This window comes from Pomacea canaliculata, linkage group LG3 (assembly GCF_003073045.1).
Source record: "Pomacea canaliculata isolate SZHN2017 linkage group LG3, ASM307304v1, whole genome shotgun sequence".
In the NCBI taxonomy this organism is placed as follows: Eukaryota; Metazoa; Mollusca; class Gastropoda; order Architaenioglossa; family Ampullariidae; genus Pomacea; species Pomacea canaliculata.
The window spans coordinates 5,140,076-5,164,569 of NC_037592.1; the positions used below are offsets into that span (position 1 = coordinate 5,140,076).

Sequence of the window (24,494 nt, forward strand, 5' to 3'; positions counted from 1 at the left end):
TGCACACATTGATTAGATATGTAGTCACACACAGATGGGTAAGGGAGGAGGGAAGAGAATCTTAGAACTCGCTTACTATGCTATGAAATCCACAACAATAGTAAAATAACACAGAAATTTTTTATTCACGGTACTTTTTTTTTGGGGGGGGGGGGTAAAAACAAATTTTGAAGAGAAAAAAAGTGTTATGAGCTAACACAATTTGGTTCAAAAAGATTATATAATTAAACTAAGGATTTTTGCTTCCAGGACTTAGATCAGCCATGTGCCAGCAGAATACTGACCCTTGAGAATTTAGAGGAATGTCAGTATCACTTGAATTTTTTTCTTATATCTGAACCATGTTAAAGATAGATGATTAGTATTACGTAGAAAATTATTGTTGTTATTTGTAGGGAGTGAGAAGTTGTGTTTTCTGCATCAAGCTGATGGGACTTTGATTCATGTATTGCATTGAAACTTTAATGTTCACATTCATTTACAAGCAAGTGCTGATAAATGCACATAGTCACATTGTTAAATGAATGTATGTTAATCATTTATGTGGATATATATATTATCATGTACAATATCTAATCTTTCAGTAGGCTGGAAGGATTTTAACAATGTCTATGGCCATAACCCTGGTTACTCACTTGCGGATGCTTTCTGGACTTGTGCAGATATGTTTTCAAAATGGTGAGTATCAAGTTCTATGGTTTTGCTTTGGAAGAAGAAGGTTTCTTTGGTATAAATTATAGTTATTTCATTTACATTCTTCCATTACTGTTATAAGGAATTTGTGAAGAAAGAGATCTGTAGCTATTCTGCTTCACTGCTGATTTGTCACATTTGTTCCATTCTAATTTGTATTTCTGGCCATGACTGTGTGTTACAGTCCTCAAAAACTGCACTTGAAACGAGTGATGCTATTTACCAACAATGATGACCCCCATGCAGGCAACCCTATTTACCAGGTACTAATATTCTTGTTTATTGGCTTGAATGTCTATGTAAAGTGGATAATTCTTTTTAATGTGGCTTTTTGCTGTAAACTCACTGATGACATGCCGTTAGTTGTAATAAAATCTCAGTATATTTACATTTGTGCTCACATACATTGTTTGCAATTTGGGTAGCAAATTTGTTGCTATGGCTGTACCCAAATGCCATGGGTTTTTTTGTGTGTGTGTTTTTTTTTGTTGTTTTTTTTTACATTTTTTTAAGTTCCTATGGGTAGGTGATGGGTGCATGCATACAGGTGCCAAGAATAACATTATTATTTTAGTATGATGTAAGAGAATTTCTGCAGAAACAAGCTTGCACTAAAGCTGGTGACCTACATGATGCTGGTATAGACCTTGAACTCATTCATCTGTCTCGCCCTGGCCAAAAATTTGATGTCAACAAGTTTTATAAGGTAATGATGTGGGACTGCTTAAAAATTGTTTATTTTTAAAGAAGATATTGGAGTGGGAAATATTTTCACTGAAGAATATTTTTTTAATGTAAAACTTCACATAAATATACATGTCAGTAACAGTGTGTGTTTGTGTCAGAAGCAGGGAACATACATGTGTATATGCATTATTGGCCCACCTACTTTTCCATGTGTTATTACCATCAGGCCTGACGAGAGGGGGGGACAGGGGGGTCTGGTGTACCCGGGCCCGCGGCTGTCAAGGGGGCCCGGTCTTGGTCAGTGGGTTTTTTTTTTATACATTATATACTGGGAAAATAATTTACGATTACAAGTACAAAAGGCCCCGAAGAGGTCTGTCCCAGGGCCCGGGCTGGCTCTCGGCGGCCCTGATTACCATTAACAATAAGTGACCTAATATAGCACTGTACACAAACCAAAGTCATGCTCACTTTGCTTTACAAAAAAAATCCCCACCATTTTGACAAAAAGAAAGGGAAAATGTCCTGGGAAAATGCCAACTAAAAGCAAGCTTACGGCACATCTAGGTAACATCAACACATATAGACACATAAGTATTTGCACAAACTTAAGTAGATTTCTTTGCATCTTCTCAAATGTACAGTTGCATAACTATGCACGTACATGTATGCACTGTTTGTTGTCAACAGCATAAACTTCAGTCTCAAATGCAGAATTCTTTTGTCATGATTTTTGTAAATTTCTGTAAAAGCAGGATTACGTAGATGCTTCTGTAGAAGAATTATGCTCTCTTCTTCCATCCTTTTCTACACACTCTTAGGGGGTCATAACTGGTGTATCTTACCCTATGGCCAGCATACATGCAGCATTGTCTGCTTCCCTTTTTCATGGCAAAGAAACTCGACCATTATAGCAGTAGGGAGAAAAGACCGACAGTCAAAAAAGATGACAGTTTTTTTTTTTGAAGGCCACAGACAGTGGAAGGAACATCACTCATGTTTATGTATAATATACTCTGTGTGTGCATATATATGCACACAATGTGGTCAAATGCTTGTGTTTACATGCACAATATGTAAAAGCAGGCTCTTCTATATCCCGATGATTGATGTGGACATTCATAAATGGCCCACCTACATTATATATATAAAACAGGATCTTCTGTATCCTGATGATGAATCAGCACAGCTTCCTGACCCTGCAGAACGCCTTGAAGAGTTGCAGACAAGGTAAGTGGTTATCATCACATTAGCTCTTTGCATAAGAAAGAGCAAATAATGCCTTCAAGTCTTCCAAAGGGTAACAAACAGCTGACCACTTAATGCAGATTAAATAAGGTGCTTAATTCATGTGATGAGTTGTTAGAGGTTGTTAAATTCTAGGTTACAGAGTGCACCGTACAAATAGGTTCAGATCAAATCAAACTTTATTTTCTGTCCAAGGAAGACCAAGACAGAAATTTTTCTTTTGCTCACAATCACTACACACATTCAAATAATGTGAATATATATTACATCATAGCAGGCAGACAGACATACACAACATTCAACTCATGCACACCTTCACCTTGTCACACACACATATAAACTTCCTAAAAACATGCATTTAAAATACTTTTTTCTTTCTTTGCAGAGTGCGGGCCAAAGACAATAAAAAACGGGCAATTCGACGTGTCCCTCTCACTCTTGCAGAGGGTTTGAGTCTGTCAGTTGGCGTGTATGTTGTTTGGTTTTGCAGTTTTAAGATTTTCCTTTTGGCTCAGAACACTTAGGGGTATGGTCATCTAGTTGATACACTGCATCTGTAGTCTTTATTATGTGATGCTATTATTGCTAATACTGATCAACATTCAGACAGAGCAAAGGTTGCTTGTAGACTACTGTCAGCAGGTTTAAATGCAGTCTGCTCTGATTTTTTTTCTGAAATAAAATTAAAATCCATCTGAATTTTTGTGGGTTTTCCTCCTCTTAGTTCTGCAGAAGTGTTTAATACTGAGGTTTATTTTTTTTAATGTATTTTAGATACAGCCTAGTACACAGATGTTACAATCCACCCAAAGTTCGACTTTCTAAGAAAGACAACTCCGAGCTGAAGACTCACTCCAATGTTTACTTACAGGTTTGTAGTCCTCATTAATATGACAGTCAAATTATACAGGGTATGCAGGAAGGTGTAGAACAGTTTAGGATGCTGATGTGTTTTTTTCTTTTGGGGGAGGGGTAGGTTCAGCAAGTTTAATGGCAGATAGTCTATTCTAATTAGACATTGGCGTGACAGCTATTACTCATATGGGACATTGTAAAAATACTGAGCTCTCTCTAAGAAGTATGTAAAAATTTCAATTTTCAAAAACATTTATCTTGTTAATGGAGTTATTTATGTAAATTTTTCTCTTATATTTGAATATCATTTTTTTGTTAATATGACCATTCAGTGTTGTGTTACTTTTTAAATTTGATTTTGTATGTATTCAGTTTTTAAATACTTCTGTTTGAAAGGACACAGTAAAAACATTGACGCCTCAAGATATGAAGAGGGCACAAACATATGGTGGGAAAAAAATTTGCTTTGAAAATGAAGAAGTTGTTGAGATGCGACAATTTGGTCCCCCAGGTAAGCAAAATGTCTCAAGGTAAATGTTTGCCTGAAATTTATTAATATTTTCTGCTTATTATTATCTCACATGTCTAGGCTACCAGAATGGACATGGCCTGCTCAATTTAACCGGACACAACATATTTTCATTTTTTTAATGCCATGATTCTTGAAAAACTGCTGTGTTCTGGCAAGATTTTATGTCATGTCCATTGTGGCCCTCGGGCGATAAAAGGTTGGGCACCACTGATGTAAAATTACTTATCTGAACTGAGTTTGTAGGCATAACCTTACGTTTAAAGAGTTTTTTCCTGGAGATTTCTTTCTCTTCAAACAGGTTTTAAGCTGATGGGTTTTAAACCTCGGTCTAGCGTAAAACCCTATTACCATGTCAAGCCAGCGCAGTTCCTCTACCCAGATGAAGAGGTGCGTTGTCGGATCTCTTATGCCTCTAAAACCCAAGCTTAGAATACAATTCTTAAAGTTAAAACAATGAAGGTATAAGAACAGAAACATCATTATGCGGAAAGGACTAGGTTTATAGATTAAAGATTTGAATTTTTTTTATATAAGAGCAAAAAAAAAAAAAAAAACTTTTACAGTGGTTTTTGCATCCTGTGTTCATTCTGTGCGATGCTTTTCATCCTGTCAGTGCTATTGAGAGGTGTGCAGTAAAAAGCAGTTTCATAATCTTCATTGTGTTGCAGACTGTAACAGGAAGTACATCATTATTCACAGCTCTTTTACGCAAGTGTCTTGATCGGGAAGTCGTGGCTGTCTGCTTATACATCCCAGGGAAAAATAACCCTCCTAGATTTGTTGCTCTTCTTCCTCAGGTGAAAGGTTTTTATTTTCTCTCATTTGAGACAATTTTTCAGCGTGCTAGCCACAAAGTTGCCGGGCTTGACCTGAGCATTTTACTCTGCCTTTGGTGTAATCTTGGTCAGTTTATCATCACTTGTGTTCAGACAATAGCATATTCTCTGCCCTCATTGATTGTCATCATAAACAATAATTTTCTTCTTCAGGAAGAAGAGGTTAATGAGCGCAAGGTACAGGTGACACCTCCTGGATTCCATGTCATTTTCCTTCCATATGCTGATGACTTTAGAAAAGTCACCTATGAAGAAGAACCTAAAGGTAGTTTTCTCTGCTTTCTTCCCCATGTGTTCTAATGAAAAATACACATTTTGAAGTCTTGTACTCTTCACAGTACAGTTTTTATTCTGTGGGTAACATGCATTTGTTATAGTGTCTTAATAAAGTGATTCTTATCTGTCTGAACCTGGTTCTGGTTGTACAATGACTCACTTCTTGCCAATGAGACACAAGCTGATTTCGTATTGACTGATTGATGATCTAGACTCATTTTCTTAATTTACCTGTACTGCTCCCATGTGAATGATGTTACAGACTTGTACTAGGCTCTATTCTTAGTAGTAAAAGAAGACAACAACAAAAGTTAGCATTGCTGTATGTTCTCTGCATGCATAAACATGAGCTTATCTCTTTATTGATGTTAACATCAGAATTTGGCAGTCAGTTAGCAGTTGAAAGGTTCCCTTAGCACACTGCAGGAACTGTTTTTCACGTTGATTCTTGTTCATACCAGGGTTTTTATAAAAAATAGAACTGTGATCCTAGATGCTGGCTAGCCCTTCTGAACTAAGATTAGATGAGAAGGACTGCCAGTCTGTTGTGCACAAAAGACTATAAACGAACTAGCAAGTTACCATACAACAAAAAACCATAAGCATCAAACAGATAAAACCGCACAAAACAAAGTATATGAATAAAGGCAAACAGAGGAGTAAATGCAGGAGTTTAGATATGGCATTCAGTAGAATTTGATTGTGATTTTTTTTTTCCCACTCTTTCATTTTTGGTATATGAGAGCTTCTTTCAGCCACAGATGAGCAAATCAGTGCTGCCAAAGAGGTGATCAAGAAACTCAAATTCCAGTTCAGCAGTGAGTCATTTGAGAACCCTGTGCTGCAGAACCATTGGAGGAACATAGAGGCCTTGGCCCTAGATAGAGAGGAACCTGACGAACTCGTTGATTTTACACGTATGCATAAACCAGATTCACTTTGTTTTTCTTTCGGCTTAATTTTGACAGCTTGTCATACAAGTACATCTTGAAGATTATCTTCTTAGAAACCAACCTTTTTTTTTTTTTAAGGATGATGTAACATCTGTTTATCTGTTTTGTTACTTTTGTTGTGAACTCAAAATCTATTAGCTCAGTTCCTGACACACTGAATGCCAAATTCAGAAGGGCACTTGCATTTTGATCCTGATCAACTGATGTGCTCAGTCTTTTTTTTTTTTTCTTCACAAGATCTAGGAAGTGTTTTTCAGACAGAAATGCTTCATTCAAAAGTGGAATCAATATTCTAGTTTCTTCCCTTGAAATATGTTTGTGTGGTATAAGGATTAAGTGACATTTCTCAACTCAGTATTTAAGAGAGAAGTTTCTTTGTAACATTATTGATACTGTTGGTATGCTGAGCCCCACTCATTTTTATTTTTGATTTAAAGCAGTCCCATTCCCACTTTTAATTATTGGAAGCAATATTAGCATTTATCTCAGAATCAGTGAGCTGATGTCTTTTATTAAATTTCATTCTTGTAGTTTACTTGAACATGCTGAGTTGACAAACCATGTTTATTTTTGGGGATGAGCACTTAATGTTTAACAGTAAAAAGTTAATCCTAAATAGGTGCATTTTGATAAAATTTACATAACTTTAAAATGGCTAGATTATGTGAATTGCTCTGTATTTACTGGAATAGTGTTTTATCAGTTCCAGCAAATGACAAAATACAAAAGAAAGCTGGTTCTGCCATCAAAGATTTCATGGAGCTGGTTTTCCCAGCAGACTATACTCCTGGACAGAAGAAAAAGGTACTTTTTTGAAAATGTCAGTGACGAAAAAAAGTTAAATTTTAATTTTGTTTTGTCATACCTAGCTAGCCTTTTTGATAATCCTTTGGTAAATGGGACTGATTTGACATTGTTTCCCCCACAGACCATTTTTCAGGGTATTCTTAATAGGTGCTGCCATAAAAACTGGCTTACAAACAACAGATTTTTCCATGTTGAACCTGTTTGTCACTGCTTAGCAAATTCTTTATAGTGAATTTCACCTGTAAGTGCATTCATCCATATTCCTCACTCCCTCCAGTCACCCACCCATGACCCAGTCTCAACAGAGAGATGAATTCTGTGTCCATAAAAATGTGTAGATTGAACTTTAACTCTGAATCATGCCTTAACTCTTTTCTTAGCATTTTTCATTTGCAGATGCGAACTTCTTGACTACCGGTTAGTGTTAGTGATATCGAATTGTGCATAAATGAAGCATTAAAGGACGAAATAGTACCTTTGGGAATTGTTCGACTATGAATTACTTCCCTTAGGGAGCTATAACAAGTAGTTTGTTACAAGTAGTCAACGAGTCAGTTGGTCAAGCATCATGTTCAAAACGGTTGCTGGTTACTCAATTCGATACGGATTTGTACTCCAACAGCTGAAAATGACAAATATTTTATCATCTTTTATTTGAATTTAGTAAAAAAAAAAAAAAAAAAAAATCTCTACATGGTACAATTCTTTCAAATCACATGGCTTAAATGTTTAAAAATACTCATTAAAATGGTGTCAGCTATCATTATCTTCATTATAGGTTAATAGTTGTAAATATTGGAAGATTCTACTTTATGCCACCACACTGGTTCTAAGCAGTGAATGGGTTTGCTTTTTGTCTGTATGGAATGCTTTGAATAAAAGCAATAATTTGTACACACATAGACACATAGCTATTAATACATGAAGGGCAGTAACTCTGCAACTCCAACTCTTAACCTTAACATCCCAAATTGGTTAGCACAAATTGCCAATGAAGATAAAAATGAAGGAGAAAGAGACATGAAAGTTGATAAATGGTAAGACCTTCTAGGTACATTATTACTAAATAACTGTGAAATAAATGTTGGAGATAAAAGATTTCATGTTAGCTGGTGCAAAAAATTTTCTACTTCCCCTAGGAATTCATGTAGAAAAATATTTTACACATTTTGGGCTGGGGGTTTGCGGAATTGGGGTTTTACAAGGAGCCAGCAGCTAAGGCTACATCATGGTGAGATAGCCAGCCCTGTAATTTGGGCTGGGGTGGAAATGTCATTGTAATATACCTAGAAAGATTTTAAGTAGTCACTCCTAATGTTAAGGAAAGACCTATTTACGTGGGTTTACTTGAATACTGTTTACAGACTGCACCGTCCGAATCAGCAGCAGCCAGGAAGACTAAGGCAGCTGAAGCAGTCATGGAGCTTGACCTTGAGAATGAAGCTAAGGAAGGCAGGGTCAGTGTTGGTTACCTGTACTGGGGTGGTATGTTAAGAAATGTAGCTTGACAAGTAACTTTTCAAACCATTTTTTTATCTCATGTTCCACCTCCACTGGGACTATGATTGAGTATAGTTTATGCATGTGGAAAAATATAAGACTAATATGCTTTACGAAAACAAAAACTTGTTCTAATGCGTTTGGTTTTGTTTCAGCTTGAGAAGCTCACTGTGCCAGTGTTGCGAGAAGCTATCAGAAAAGCCAAAATTCCATGTAGCGTGACCAGGAAGGCTGACCTGATTGATGTTATCAAGAAACATTATGGAGTGTAGATTTCAAGAGACAATCTCAGAAACAAAGAACGATTTAATTTTATATAGGCTGTGAAATTTGCTCAGATTTCTCCAGTCCATGGATAGGCATTTTGTCAAAAAGGGAGCGACCCTACTGTTACAACAATCTCAGATTATGAATGAGGCAGAACATGTTAAACACTTCAGATTGTGTAAAACATGGCTTCAGCAGTTTTCATCAGGAGCTGGACATGGAAATATGTTACACTTTTAACAGCAATAAAGTAGCAGAATTAAACAGATGCATGGCCATGCACATAACATTTTTATTAGGCTGCTGTAGATTGAAGATTTGTCAATAGAATCAAGGGAAAACCTGCAGAGACATTATGTGTGGAAGACTGGACTTTTATCAAGATTATTGCTACTTGACTGTGTCCATAAGGCAAGGGTCACTTACACAATATATGAAGGATAATAAGAGGTGGTAGTGAGAATACAACAATCATACTTGTAATTCTCTGAGCTTCTTGAATTTTTCACAGCGAGCTAGGTTAAAAAAAAGAGGGGTGAGGAGTTGGGCAACATTTCTCCCCTGTAAAATTGTAGTAATGTGCTTATATATAGTTGTTACAGATTTGTGAAAATCAGTTTTATGTTGGCCCATAATAAAGTAAAAACCTTTCAAAAAGGTGTCTACATGCTTTTTTGAGGCAGCAAGCATTTGCATGTGCAAGGTAACAATACAGTATGATTTCATGTGGTGATTGGTGTATCAAAAAAAAAACAACAAAAAAAGCATCATTTTCTATATGTCACAAATTAAAATGTTTGAAGAAGTCTGTTGTTGGAGTTTTCATTAGTAGTCACATCAGAGATTTAGTTAAAGCTTGCTTCAGCAGGCACGCAAAAACATGAGCACACACCAGATGAATAATAAGTACATGTATTTATGTAAAAATAATGATCAAAATAAATGATAAAAGAATTCAACACACTTATTCAGCTCTAACAGTGGATACAGCATCAACAAAAATTGTCATGCTGTAACAAGTCTATTTTCACGTCTGTTTCATGCACGGAACAAAAAACAAAACTGTAACAGTTTCCTGAAGTGCATTTACAAACTCCCTTTTCAATAAGACACTGTTCTTTTGCTCAAACAAATGCATCTTTACCCAAAAACACATATGAACTTCAGTTGATTCACCACGTGGTCTGTACTTTAACTTCCTTCTGTTTCCATCTGTTCTTGACCTGTATTTAAAACAGACCAAGAGTGCCCACTTGAGCTACAGTCTCAAAAGTGTTTTCTGATACTGTCCTCGGCCACTGTAATAATTGTTCTATCTTAACTGGTCATTCAAAATATGTTTTTACCTTACTCAAAGTAATCCCACTTCACAAAAAATTTCATTCAGTATAGTAAAATGAAGTACAGCGTATGCACAAAGTCTGTATGCCCCTATCTTTGTCAGAAACATGCGGTTCACATAGCGTTCCAAAAAGTCACCTTACAAATGTTGCAGGAGAAACTGTCAGTGCATTCAGCTATGCAGAGATCATGGAGGGACCCATACAGATGTCTTGGCTTCCTAAGAGGTAACCTTTAGCTTTCAAAATCCTCCCAAATATTGGGGTATACAGACTTTGTGTGCTCCCTATATCGACAGCTAGTCAGCTGCACTCACCAACTTCGTTAAACATAAACTCCTGCTGATATTCCTTGAGGAACTGCGTAGAGCGAGACTCATCCAAGAACAAGGAGTACACCCGCTTGATGTCATCAACATCTACTTCTGTTCCCTATGAAAGCCATTACAAGTCTATTCCATTATTCTGAATCATAAGTCACCAACCGAGTTAAGCATTTATCAACTTAAATGGCCAACGCTTTTTGTTTATTTGGACACATGCTGAAAAACCATAAAATGTCAAGACTTTATTTTACCAAGTATTATTGCATGAATAATGTCTTCATAATGACCACCATTTCCTCAACTATCAACACGCTTCTAGTTACCACTTATATATATATATAAACAAACACAGGCACGCATATGTACAGCATCATATCTCTTGCATAGTCTATACACCATTCACACACAAAAGGTGACATTATGACACACATATTTTGATAGCTGTAAATAAATGGTGATGAGAAGTTTAAGAAAAATCACACAATATCTGAAGGGGATGGATGGCATGCATGCAGAAAATTGATTCCTTAAACTACAAGCAGCTTCTGTTGCAAGATGGTGATAGGTCCAATCAAAGTGGTGCTTCCATGTATCACACTAACATTTACCTTTCGTTTGCGGCAAACCAGGTGGGCAGTTGTGATGAGCTGAATGGCATACCTCAGCGATGTTTCCATGCCTATTCTAGTCAGCACAGTGAGAGCGTCATCACTCATATCCACATCCTCTTCTTCACATCTATAATACAGCAAAAGTGATTTGACTACCAAAAAATTAACTCCAACAAATACTGATGCCCCCTAATTTTACATCTACAGAAGATTCTGTCAGAAGACAAAAAAAAAGTCTTCTGACAAAATGTTATCAAGCCAACAAGAATAAAGGTAAAGGAAAAAAAATGTCTACCTGATTTTGAGAATTTGTTTGATCTCTTTCTCTTCATAAGGTGATGTTGACACAATCAGCAGGCGGTCAAGCAGATCAATAGGGACACCATGTGGACTCATGTACTGTGTGCCTCGGATTCTTGATATGCAAAGTCAAAAAAACTAAATGTTCACACCAGTGAGAGATGCCTGCACTTTGCTTTTAATTTACAAGGCATGATGGGGACCCATGCAAGCTGATCTGTAGAATGTCCCAGAATTATTCATGGATCTGATTTTTCACCAGCATGGCTTCCAGTCAATCCAGACTGTACAAAAAGTGAGGTGTTATAGCAAGTGAGACCAAACTGTGATGGCATGATGTTATAGTAAGTGAGAGAAACTATCAACTGTGTGGTGTTATACAAAAAGTGAAAGAAAACTTACCGTGTAATACCTCTGTTGGTTGCCATAATTAAGATTGGTGCCATGTCTGATTCAAGAGCACGATTCAAGAAGGAGAAACATTCAATATCAAGCATATGTACTTCATCAATAAACAACACCTGAAAAACCAAAAACAGATTTGTCATCAGAGACAGGGACATGTACTACTCCAAAGGTCTCAGATAAACATGTTAAACCAAGAAATTAATCTCTTTCCATTTGAAAGTGCCAAAGAAAACTGGATTCTACAAGTGCAGAAAGAAGGAAAAAAGCAGAAATATTATGGGGTTTTTTTTCCCCAGCCACTTCTCCAGATAATTCTTACCCCAGGAACAATTTCAGCTTTTCCCTCTTCACGCCATTCGGCAACTTTGGAGTTGATCTGTTCACGGACTTCTGACTTGATCTCGCCCGTGTCACCAGAGAAGAGGGCAAGGAAGCCTTGTGTGCGACTGTTTATGACATCAATTTCATGAAGTGTGACAGTGTGCACCACCTCTTTTCTCTTCTGCAGCTCTCCCTCTGGGCACTGAACAAACTTGGTCTACAAAAAAAAACAAAAAAAAAAACACAACACAATATGCACATTGATGTCACTGCCAGTCATATTCAAATGGAAGCCCTATTACAAACCTGCAGCCTACAAACACATGCTGGGGAATAAAGAAAGTCACCATCAGTGCACCATCTCCATCTCTGAGCAAAGCGCAGCTTAAGTAAATGTGAGTTACCTGTGGTCCCATGGCATCATAATCCCGTGCCCTTGTGAAGGACCGCCCCAACTTGGTGATTTTTCCAGTGGCTTTATCAATGGTCACAATGTCGCTTGAAAAGAATTAAATTTTCAAATATTAATAATAATAATAAATATAAAATTTGTAAAGTGCCTACTCACACTCCTAACGGAGCATGATCTTAGTGCCTAAGAACAAGAACGAGACATGGACAGCATACGAGGGACAGGAGGGGGGATTGTGTTTTACGCCGTGCCAGCAACTGAGGCTATATTACGGCAAGGCAGCCAGCCCTGTAAACGAGGGAGAGGAAAACAAAAGAATAACACATTAACTAAGAAAGAATAAACAACAGTACTAATGATGAATAAAAACAAGTACAGAAAATGCAAAGAGGAACCAAATAACAAGAACTGACAGTATCACGATAAAGACAACCAGAGAAGGACTAGCATGGTGGGAAAGGGTGTTCGGGGTAATACTTACAGAAGAGGATAACAAAAAAAAAACATGTTTTGCAGTGTTTGCTTGTATTTTAGGCGTTTATTAAGCTATGGATATGTGTAGATGTAAAACTCTACATCTCAAGGTTTAAAAAATTGTTTAAAAGTATATTTGACAGAACATTCCTTGTGAGCTGTCTTTCAATACACGAAAACATTGAAAAGTAAAACTACCCAGCCTGCACTTTCTCCTTTGTGAGAGATTCAATCATCTTCTGCCCAAGGTCATAGATTGTCTCCATCTCTGTTGTCTTTAGAGTCAGCTTGCCAACCTTTGCCCCCTGCACAGAAACATCTTATAAAATTATACTACCAGAAAAAGTAGACCTGGCAAATCTTAGTTTACTTTCTGTATGACTATTTTTCTTAAAGCTATAAACATGATGATTCGAATGTCTATTTTTGTTGTTAGAAATAGTATAGTTTCTTTTGATGGAGCTGGTTCTTCGCGGCATAGAAGCACTACTGATCTTAGCACTTAGCAGAATATACAGCTGATTACCTTAAAATTCTGTGTCTTCAAAGTGACCAGGGACAAACATGGAATCTACTTCACAATTTTTATTTAAAAAAATTTTAAATGCTTTAAATTTCACTGAAGAAAAACTAAATCAGAAGCACACTTACAGTTCCAGTCGCAGGCCGGTCAATCTGTATCTCAACCACTTCTCCTTCAATTATTTCAGTTTCCTCCCTGAACAATGACAAATATGTTTACACTATGTTATAAATTAGCTATATGCTTCGAACAGTAACAAATGCAAAAAAAAAGAAACCTCCAAATAATTCAAAATAAACACATTTTCAGACAATAAAAGAATCTGTAAAATGTAATTAAGAGATATAAGAAAAAAGCTACTGAACACACACAAGATTTCTTCATGTTCATCCCCCTTACCCACCTTTGCTCCAGACATTGTTGTGCTTTATAAATATTATGCTGTTCTAAAGTCCAATGGAATTCATTTACAAATGACAATCAGAGGCAACGATACAAAAAACTGCTAGAAACACTCGCTGCAATATTAACGATATAATCAATGAGCTCACTTGATGCGAACTCCAATTGACTTCCGGAAAGCCTGGGTGAGAGCCTCTGTTTTGCTCATCTCAAGGGAGAAAATCTCACTGCCTGCAATGCTTGTGAAAGGTGTGTCAGATCCCAAGGCTTGTGCCATACCTAAAAGCAAATCAGAACTTACAGCTCCTTGCACTGAGATCATACAGTCTTATTTTACATGTTATGTTTTACTGTCTTTAGGAATTTGTCTCTATTCTTGCTCCTTGTGCCACGTCTTAATTAAACATGACTAATTTAGTCTCAATTAGTATTATACAAATCATTTGCTAGGACTATAATACAGTTTTTGATAGAGGATGGAAAGGAAGGTGTATCCTTAAACAGGATATGTTGAGAAAATTGTCTGTCAAAAACTATGCAAGAAAGACTTCATGAGTGAATACCCCTGCTACTTTTATGATGCAAGGAAGAGCATAAAACTATTCTATTTCAATGTGATTGCCTTGCATTGTTTACATATTTGGTTGCTGGAAGCCTGCACAGATGCCAAATGACAGCTGTGGCAATGAAAAACAACAGAGAGCCATTTACTCTTTTTTTTTTTTGCCGTTCTCTGATTTAATTTAAGCTTCGACAATAACCACAAATCAGACAAAAGAAACAAAACATTGTTCTAGGCTAAGAACTACATACAAAGTGTTTGATAATGACCAGAAACAGCTGAAGAACCATGATCTAAATAGGGCAGGGAATCCGAGATTAGCAGGTATTATTCCCAAACCCTTCCAGACTGGATGAACAATAGATCAAATAGGAGGGAGAAAAGAACCCTACCTGGTATGGCCCATATCTTGTGCTATATCTCTGTTAAATAGGGAAAGAAGGGGGAACTCCAGTCCTCCCATGAAATATATTCATAACTCTGTACGTAGCTGCTTTGACTGATCTCTTTTTGGGCAAATCAGTTTTTCGATAATCAAATAAACTTGTTAAAAGATGAAAATGGTACCCATAGCAATAGCTGTCTTTCCTGTGCCTGGTTGTCCTGCAATGAGGGCAGCTCTGCCGGCGATCTTGCCTTCCTAAAACCAGACAATGGAAAAGTCACAATTAAAGTGCCTTACTAAGAAATCAAGTGCTCAAGTCTAACTTACTATTTTGTGTCAATATAAACACATCATTAACATATAACAAAAATAAAAAATGAATGCATTTACATGCCTTAATCATTTCAAGAATGATGCCTGCTGCTCTGCGAGCTTCCATCTGCCCCACCATGCCCTGGGACGTCTGCCTTGCCTCCAAACCATCATCAAGACCAAGACCCCGAATATGAGAATGAGCTCCTAGATGGAGAAGAAGGCATATCATGAAGTTCTTGTATTGTTACATGAATCAAATGAAACATTGTAATAGAATCTGTTCATTACCTCTCACAAACTGTCACTCCAAAATGCCAACTTTACAATGCTAAATAATAAACATTTGCATCCATATACTGGAACAAAATATTCTAATCCACACATTATATAAAACATGACAAATGTAAAGTTTGAAAATCCATGCAGTTATATCTAAGTTTGCATAACATAACTTTTGTTGATAAATATTTCTCTCCTGATAATTTTCAGTCTTCTAAAAAATTCTTAATGCAGTCTTCCGCTACTGATAAAATGTCTGTTACATCATAATAATTCACATACTTCGGTCATATGACAAAAGTGTGTGTCATGCAACGACTTACCAATCCGCTCTATTCTCGTCACCTCACGTACTTCTTGAACTTTCTCTGCAGTAGACTGGAAGGATCAAGAGAAGGAAAATAAGATATTTAATAATCAGAAGTTTAAAAAGATACCCTTTATTGTCATAACAACTCAACAAATGTACTTTGAACGAAGGGGACTCATAAAATACTTCACAGAAAATACCTAAATTTTAGATGCCTCAAAACAAACTAGCGTCCTAGGCAACATGTGCGTGCTTGTAAATTCTTGTGCGTTGTCGACAAATTGAAATGCTGTTTGTGACATGAAATAATTGTTTTAAAAAACGTTAGAGTCATCCTTTGTACCAGATTCTTTGTCTTTGTTATAAAATGCACTAAAGTGTTTTTTTAATACTCTTAAAACTAACGTTAATGCAATGCGATGAACTATAAAATACAAATTGCACGCTTACCGCCGCCATGCTGCCGGTTTGTGTCAACGCCACCTACATCAAAGGGAGAGCAATGAGATTTTCTTATTAAGCTCCTTTTAGATTGGACGCTGCTGACTTTTTAGCTCACTGAAAACTTTCAGATTAATACATTCCACTTAATTCATTTAAACGTACAGTTTTGTCTGAGATGGGATCGGGAGAGTTTACAAAGATACCGAAAAGAGGATGTACATATGCATTTCATATAAAGGGAAGTGATTTGAAGTAATATTCGGGGTATTAAATTCCGAGTCACTTCCCCTAGATACCATTCGGTTGAGATGCCGTGTACCTGTGTGGATGTCTCAACCACGTCTGTGCTTACTACATGTGGTTGGGTGAGTGGGTGGTTGTGGGAATGTAGAAAACATTGTTGCCCAACAACATTCATCCTCAGTTGCCCTATCTTGTTTTGAATTTCCTAAATAATGCAAAGGAAAAATGCTATAACTACTGCATGGAGCTTGTAAAAATTCGCAGTGGACGTTGAGAGTAGTGTAGACGAAGTGTGATGCTTCCTCGATCGGTATCAATATTTCCTTTCACTTTCATGAATTATTTTTCTACAAAATGTGAATGTGCAAATTCTCGATCATTTAGAAATGTGGAAAATCCACGAATAACGTTAGGCCTATACCTGTTCCTAATCCCCTATTATTACTGTTCACAGAAAAGTAAAACAATGTATGATAATACATGTATTTCACATATATTTAATGCATTTGTGAATATCTAAACGTTGTTTACATTTCTTTAGATTTTCTTGTATGTGCACACTTTTTTGTGTGTGTGTGCGCGCAAACAATGGAAACAATGCTGATCGATCGTAACCTCTATAGCAACTGGCAGTCGAGCTGTGTCGCACTATGTAACACGAGTAAGGTGCACTTTTCCCACCATTGGCACAAGCATCGATCAAACACGTACCACACGAGAATATGCACAAAAAAGGTCAAAATTTCATGCTTGTACGTGAGTCCATGTGCTAGGTGGCAAACTTGACTTGTGGTTTCTTTTAATCGGTTGTTTGTGCAGTGATGCCTTAATCTCACCGTTAACATCGTAAGACATTTGTATTGTGAGTACTCTAGCGATAATCTCGAGTTGCAGCATGCTGTAAGGCAACGACAATCGACTACATATACCCTGGTTTATTTCTGGGTTTTTTGGGTGTGTTTTATTTTACCGGTCGTACTCGACAAATCGATAAACTTATTGTCCATTTAAGTCTGAGTATTTTCTAACCACGCTGCAGCTTTCTCCAAAGTAAACAATTACTTAAGCGAAGATTAACAAACTTTAAAAAAAATATAAAACTGATAAAAATGAACCTTGTACGAAACGGGATGAGGCCACTTCGATTACAATAACCATAGGCTATGGAATAAGGGTGGGCCGTGGGAGGTCTCGAAATTCTAAGCTATGAGGCAGGCCGGTGACAAAAATCCACGACAAGCGACTACACAGCAAACCTAGAGAAGATGGGATGAGACAAAAAAATGCGTACATAATGGTGTTCACTTACCGAATTTAACGTGAAAAAATGAAGCTGTTTGAGTTCACTCACAATATATTTTTTAAAACCAACCTTTACCTTACAGGCAGCCGCCGCCGATGTTCTCCCACGACTCCATCACATGTCAGCCGCGTTATTTGTTATCTTTGTACTCTGCGTGAAAATGCTACGGACTGTCGACTTTTAATGCTAAGTCGTATTGATGAATTTCAATCAAAGTGACCTAGGTTAAATAATTATGAAAGTAAGTGCACTTCACATTTTGGCTGGTGTAACGGTCCGAAGACACCTGCGGGCGTTCCTTTGTCCACCCACCCTGAAGTAGAACTGTTAACCGTTAAGACATGCCAGCTTTAAGACAAACCATGATGGAGACCCTTGTCAGTAATGCTGCTTCATTTCCCATCTTCCCGACCCCTCACACCCATTCTTGATCACGTGCTAGCACTAAGCTATTTGGTTCAGAAAAGAGATGAAGAGAAACTCCTGTTGTGTGTTCTGAAGATACTTCTTTCTTGCTAGATTTCTTTCTTTCTGTGTATGTGTGTCACATGATGGACCTGAAATAGGAATCCACGCTACCGAATAAAAATAAACTTTACCTATATATATATTATGATAAATGAATAGTGCCGTATTCACACAAACATCGGTATCTACACGTGTATAGTGTTATTAATGTATATATATATTTGCACATCCTTTATATTACAACTTACCTGATGCACATAAATATTACTTTGAAGCATTTATACCTTATATACATAGTTAGTTATATACCTAATCTGCTTATCTCATTAGAGAGAGATTTTCAGGTCGTTTGTGAAACAGGTGGACATAGCGTTCTGCTGACATTCCCACAAACCTCGGAACCACATCTCTCACATCACATTCACACCACCCTGCTAGGAGACACGTACGAAGCAGGCTCTCAAGCAAAACAAAAAATTTTTATAGTGTGTTGGGCATAAAGCATTGGCTATCAGGTTTCGGTGGAGATGAAAGAGGAACGCACAATGGCTTTTATATTACACACCTTTGCTTCATGAAACCTGAGCAGAAGCCCGAGTGCTTGGTCAAGAGTGACAATATTATCCCAAACGACAGTTTCCACGCGCCGTCACGTGATCCATACCTGCCACCTGAATATTTGTTGTCATCTTTAGTTCCCATTTTCCCCATATCCCCTTGTGCCTCGTCGGAAGTAATGATGGTTGTAAAAAGTTGAAACTTGCTCCTCCTCTTCGTTTCCTAAGATCTCGAAGCAGAGGCAGACGAGGTGACGGAGGGTCACAGAGACTTCATTTGCGTAGTTGTTGAACTTCTGACATTCACGAGGACAGGTACACAATTAAATAGACCATCTCTGTGTGCCTCTTACATACACTACCCTCTCTTTTCTGAGAGAGAGAGCGCGTGTGTGTAGGCGTGTTTCCATGCTGTATTCTGCATGCTTGCATTTGCGTTTACGAGTCTGTGTGTGTGTGTGCACGCGAGAGTTACTTTGTTGATGTCAAAGTTGGTCTTTTACTATCTTTCTTTCCTCTACCATCCCCAACCAACCATCAACAAAACCCAAACGTGAGTTTGTTTAATTTTCCTTGTTCCTTTTTGAGGTCGCAGTACGGTTAATTGCGCTTTAATTACCCATGACCTACCTGCAGACGGCAATTTAAGCGTTCCTTTAAAATTAAAAAAAAAAGAAGATAAAAATGGGGGGAAAAAATCTGGTGGAATTCAGCCTGACATCTCTGTCGGCATTTAATCTGCGCCTGGCACACCCAATAACCTCCTCCCCCTCCGCGCCACCGTCTGAGACCTTCTCACGGTCACGTGGTGGCCTTCCCTGGCTCCTGAGTCACCAGCCAGTTCCACTTCGTCCTGGAATTCCCCACAGCTTAGGATAATGACTCACGAGCCGCTGGTAGCAACGGTGGAAAAATCCGTTATTGATTCCGCCACGTTGTGAGTCGTACGTAATGGCCCCTCCGTATCTCTGCCACTATATCGGGGTGCAAGGATACAGCATTTGCTAAGTCATACCTTGCTAAGAGCAGTTGTTTGCTGAGCACTTAAACTGGTTTCCATTTATCAGTTTGCTTCCGATAGTAAATCACAGGGATGGGCTTACACCGAAGAGTAAATTTTCGATTGTCAGCCGGGGAAGATGACACAGTGATAAAGATGGCGATACTTTGGGGAATGGATTAATCGGTGGAGGGAAGGACGAAAAGGCTGGGGTGTGTATCTGCACTCAGGGACCAGATGAACACGACATAGACAGATTACGAGACGGGATAGCTAGCAGACAATTTTGTTTTTAAAGCTGAAGTAAAACGTGGAAATGAAATTGTCTTGGCACGATTTTGTTCATGCAACCTGTGATTAATTTGACTGACTTTGCTTTCATGGGTGTGAACGGTAGAGAACAGACAAACCAAACATTAACAAAGGAGTGAGTTCTATGTCGCGAGAGCAAAGACAAGAAGCAAATCTCTTATTTACCAAAAACAACAAGAGCTTTAACTCACACACTCCCAATATTCCCGTCTGCATAAAGTGCATTACAAATAAGAAGAGCACACACACACACACGCACACGCACACTCACATGTATACACACACACATGCACATGTCGTCTGATGTAATCCACAGTCTTTCTATTTTAAGGTTGCTGAGATAGGCGAGAGTGAAAAAGGCAGAAGATAAGGTGGAAAGGGAGGACGCAAGGAAAAAAAAAAAGAGAGAAAAGAAAGAAAAGGTTGCTGCGAGTTGCTGATGCAACCTGCACCCGTGTCACCGTCTGCGGGAATTTTTTTATATTTAGACTCGTCACTGTTTGTGGTGCAACGATAAATCACATTTCAGGTATGAAACATTAAGCTTAAATGAAAGATATTGAACTTTGAATTATTTTTCTAGAAATTTTTGTTGCAACTTGCAACTAGTTAACTTGGCTGCCTGTTCTCTTTAATTGTCATGAGAAGGTGTGATATTAAAAGGAGCATGGCAAAATAATATAATTATGCCAAATTCACGAGTCGTGATGATGATGATGCATCATCTCCTTTTTTCTTCTTCTTTCTTCTTTATTCTCAATTTTAAACAGCCATATTTTGCTTTTTTCTGCTTGTTTTCAGTGGTGTCCAACCATCTGTGCTGAACTTTCCAAAGTTATGTCTTCATCCTGTCTGCCTGGTCTCTTTCCTAAAGGCCGAACTTTGAACTCATGGCGGGAAAGATTGGTTCCACCCAAGGAAAGGAGATAAAGAGCACACGTTTTATCTTCCTTGTTATCTAGTCAATTTTCGGTCAAAAGAAAGCCGTAGGTAGTGTCACAGATAGGTCACATGTCACTAAACCGTCAGCACAGCGTGCACGGAAGTAGAGGCTGCGTCTTTCTAGAAAGGGCGATGTTCTTTTTTTATTTTAAAGTATCTTGGATGTTTTTGGTATGTTAAAATGTTCATGCATATTTCAAAGATATAGATAAGTATTAGTAATTTATTTTTGTTGTAACTGTCAATAGGCGCAGTCTGCGGGGCCGAGTGAAGGCGTCAGTGGTGTTTTGCTTGTTTTATTGTTTTTATGGTTTAATATAGTGTGTGTGTGTGTGTGTGTGTGTGTGTGTGTGTGTGTGTGTGTGTGTGTGTGTGTGTGTGTAAGATATATATATATATGTGGATTCTGGATTATTAGTCCCCAGTGACTGTTGGTACAGAGGAACAACAATACCTAGTGACTGAAATTAAGAGCTTCATCCGATTAGTCACCACTGAAAGCAATGCTGCGCTGGACTATAATCTTTATTACCCTTTATGTTTGATCATCAAGAAAATGAACTTTCTTTCAGGACTGTATTTACAAGCAGAGATCTTATATAGTAAGGATTGAACGATTTTTGTTTACCGGGAAATTATTTTTAACATTTATTATGTATTTCTATAAGTTAATTTTATTCAATATCAATAAATGTATACAGGCCGACAAAAGAGGCAGAGTTGTTTTGTGAAGAAAAAAACGCGCAAATATCTAGGCGTCTACGTGTATGATAGTTTCTGTGACAGGTAGAAAGAATTCAAAACTAACCGATATCATCGGGAAAATATTACGTTAGTTTATCGTTACACCTCGTCGAGACTGCATTGCACGATGCATTGCTGCACAGGGTGACCTCGTCACGTCTGGCTGGAACGTGTGCACACAACGCACGCGCAGTGCCAGAGCAGGGTCATGTGGTTTGCTACCCGACGCAGCACCCTCTCTTGGGAGGATCAGCTTTTTGTTCTGTTCCCCACACACCCCGCGCACACACACACAAACGCACTTCGGAATTCGACCAAGGCCGAGTAGATTAAAATGTTCTTTAAAAAGAAAAATAATAGTGAGCTGTCCTTAGTGGTAGAGAGGTTTGAAATCATATCGAGGCTGTGACCCACTTACAACCCATTGTCCTGCGTACCGCAGCACATACGTCAGTCGATATATTTGCTCGATGTGAATTCCAGATCAGGCTAGCGACCAAACCTCTGTGACAGCAAGGCGGTCAGTAACTGAAAGATAAATGTTCTTGATTAAAAGTTCTTTAAAAAATAGCATTTTTGGATTGCCTCGATTATCCTGTGCACGTGACGAGCATGCACCCAGAGGAGACTGGGAATGGAATCTGTGGCCAGGTCCAAGACTGACGGAGGGAAGTGTGGAGGTTGTGAAATGGTGGTGGTGTGTGTTAAAAACATCATCAGTACCAGCGTTGCTCGTATTCCTTGCAGCCAAGCGCAGGCTCCCTCTGGGGGATGCCATGCACGACCTCGCGTGGCAAGAGCTGCTGCTCGCGGGAGACGGAACTGCGCACGTTGCTGCGTGCATGTCATCACAAGTGCGGCGGATGGAACACTTGCACGCATCTCTCTTTGCTGTTTGTAGCTGCTGCTCTGATGCTGCAGGTACCAGTGCACAGGATGCTGCGTTCTGTACGAGTTGTACTGCCAACCTTGCTGCCTCCATTGCACATCCGGGTCCTTAGGCATTGTCTGACCTGAGAGGGCGAATAATGACTTCCCCTAAAAACGTAGGTTTACACATTTTGTTCAGTTAATGCCAGCGTTTGCTTAAAAGTTCGGTTTAATTCCGTTTCTGTAGGGTCAGAAGGGAGGTTCAGGAGAAATTGTCGCGATACAGAATACAATTTCAACGATGCTAATGTATGTTGAGCGGTCCACGATGCCGATAGTTTTAATCTTGTTGTGACCACCCACCATTAACGATACAGATTGAGGTGCATATAACATAATATTGACAAATGTAAAGTATTAACAATTTAAAAATCGCCCACTCCTTCTCAGATAGAAGATTCCATTAAAGTAAAAATTTGGCATTGTAAAGTCTGTACAGACATTCCTCACCTTGCTTGGAGATTCCAACTGTTTATTTTTATTTTTAGACCTAGGTTATCTATCCTTTTTTTTGAAAATCTTGTTTATCGCGGTTTTATTGAAATTGTCCTTAAGCTTGATCATCCTTGCCTTGTCTGTCGAGCTTTGTCCCGTCAAAACAAATCACGACTCTCGTTTCCTTTGGCTGGCTTCCTCCTGACAACTTGCTCGCAAATCTCGGTTATCAGTTGGTATCAGGCAATGCCAGCAAAATTAAACTTTAATATATCACAAACAGAAACCGCTGCGTGGAGCACAAAAGCACTGGTGTAGACTACAGAGACCGTCCTTCACTTTGTCATGGTAGTGTTAACCACACAAAATAAAAAAATCCAACATAAAAACCCACTAACACACAAACAAAAACAAAACAGCAAACAAAAACAAAAGAGCAAAAAAAAAAAGAAAAAAGAAAAAAAAAAGACAAAACTATTTCAAAAAGCTATTGTAGTGCCAGATTGCCCCATGTTTGTGGTGGGGTGGGGAAGGGGAATTGCATGGTTTAAAATATTTATAGCACGTAGAGCTGAAATCATCTGATTTGTTTACTCACACACACACAAACAAAGCAATGGTGTACTTTGTAATGTCACGGACTTATACATATATACACAGAAAGTATATTGTGTGGGTATGCGTTTATATATGGTGTGTGTATTTATATATATAAAACAGAACTGTTTACAGGTTGACGATCTCAAGAGAAAATCCAGAGGGTCAGGAGGGCGGTAAGGTTGGGTGGAGGAGCGGGTTCCATGTTGCACGAATTTCCAGTGGAGGGAGGGCGCTGTGCCAGACACGCCAGGTCTGTAGATAATGGAAAGATACCGCTCCTGCCACCCGTAGTATTTTGGTCTTCTACCCTTCCCCCGACAGGAGCATGGAACAGATCTTCTACCTGAAGAGAACCACACACCGTCTCTAGTATAGTCACCTTTGTTTGACACGCACTGTGTGTGTGTGTGCGCGCTTGCGCTTCTGTATGTATAGATGTATAGATGTATGCGCTCGGCCGTGTGTAGATATACGGGGAGATGTGTTTGGTTTTGTTGTTGTTGTTGTTTTTGTTTGTGTTTTGGATTTGTTTATTTGATGTTATATTGCTCACCTTTAATCATCTATCAAATGTCTTGCGGGAAGGAGGAGGGGAGTCTTCTAAATGTTACAAACAGTATTCTACACAAAAGTGCATGGCTAATGTCTAATGCCAGGCACATACATCACAACCCAGAAATGACATTTTCCTCCCCAGAAGCACCAGTGGTAAGTCTGTAAGTTCACAAGCAGATTAGGAGAGTGGTCCACACCACCTGTGGTCTAATGATTTATAGCAGCTGATATTTGTCTGCATCCATTCTATTGTCGTCCACCATACTCGTGAAAAGCAATAAATTCATCAGGAGCTGTATGTCTGCACGAAAAGACATTAAACTTGGCATGTAGAACACG

At 38.3% G+C, this 24,494-nt stretch overlaps 2 protein-coding genes across 2 annotated transcripts in view; one reads left to right on the forward strand and one right to left on the reverse strand.

Annotated features, from left to right (window-relative positions):
- Positions 1–9,459, forward strand: part of LOC112558686 (X-ray repair cross-complementing protein 5-like) — a 12,931-nt gene extending 3,472 nt beyond the window's left edge. Inside the window, exons 7-21 of the mRNA XM_025229273.1 lie at positions 250–304; positions 585–678; positions 878–956; positions 1,292–1,399; positions 2,537–2,610; positions 3,014–3,097; positions 3,403–3,499; positions 3,880–3,994; positions 4,314–4,402; positions 4,684–4,812; positions 5,005–5,116; positions 5,883–6,044; positions 6,784–6,884; positions 8,252–8,344; positions 8,543–9,459. Of these exons, the coding sequence (XP_025085058.1) occupies positions 250–304; positions 585–678; positions 878–956; positions 1,292–1,399; positions 2,537–2,610; positions 3,014–3,097; positions 3,403–3,499; positions 3,880–3,994; positions 4,314–4,402; positions 4,684–4,812; positions 5,005–5,116; positions 5,883–6,044; positions 6,784–6,884; positions 8,252–8,344; positions 8,543–8,659 (1,509 nt within the window). The 3' untranslated portion in view covers positions 8,660–9,459. The remainder of the gene's footprint in view (positions 1–249; positions 305–584; positions 679–877; positions 957–1,291; positions 1,400–2,536; positions 2,611–3,013; positions 3,098–3,402; positions 3,500–3,879; positions 3,995–4,313; positions 4,403–4,683; positions 4,813–5,004; positions 5,117–5,882; positions 6,045–6,783; positions 6,885–8,251; positions 8,345–8,542) is intronic.
- A 93-nt stretch (positions 9,460–9,552) lies between these two features.
- On the reverse strand, positions 9,553–16,105 carry LOC112558687 (ruvB-like 2). The gene is made up of 14 exons (XM_025229274.1): positions 16,073–16,105; positions 15,636–15,690; positions 15,113–15,237; positions 14,901–14,973; positions 13,921–14,050; positions 13,498–13,564; positions 13,045–13,151; positions 12,365–12,458; positions 11,959–12,177; positions 11,634–11,752; positions 11,227–11,346; positions 10,929–11,058; positions 10,312–10,426; positions 9,553–9,877 (listed from the first exon to the last, which is right to left on the reverse strand). Exons 1-14 carry the CDS (start codon positions 16,079–16,081, stop codon positions 9,846–9,848), a joined length of 1,395 nt encoding a protein of 464 aa, XP_025085059.1. The 5' UTR covers positions 16,082–16,105; the 3' UTR covers positions 9,553–9,845.
- Between the last annotated feature and the right edge of the window lie 8,389 nt (positions 16,106–24,494).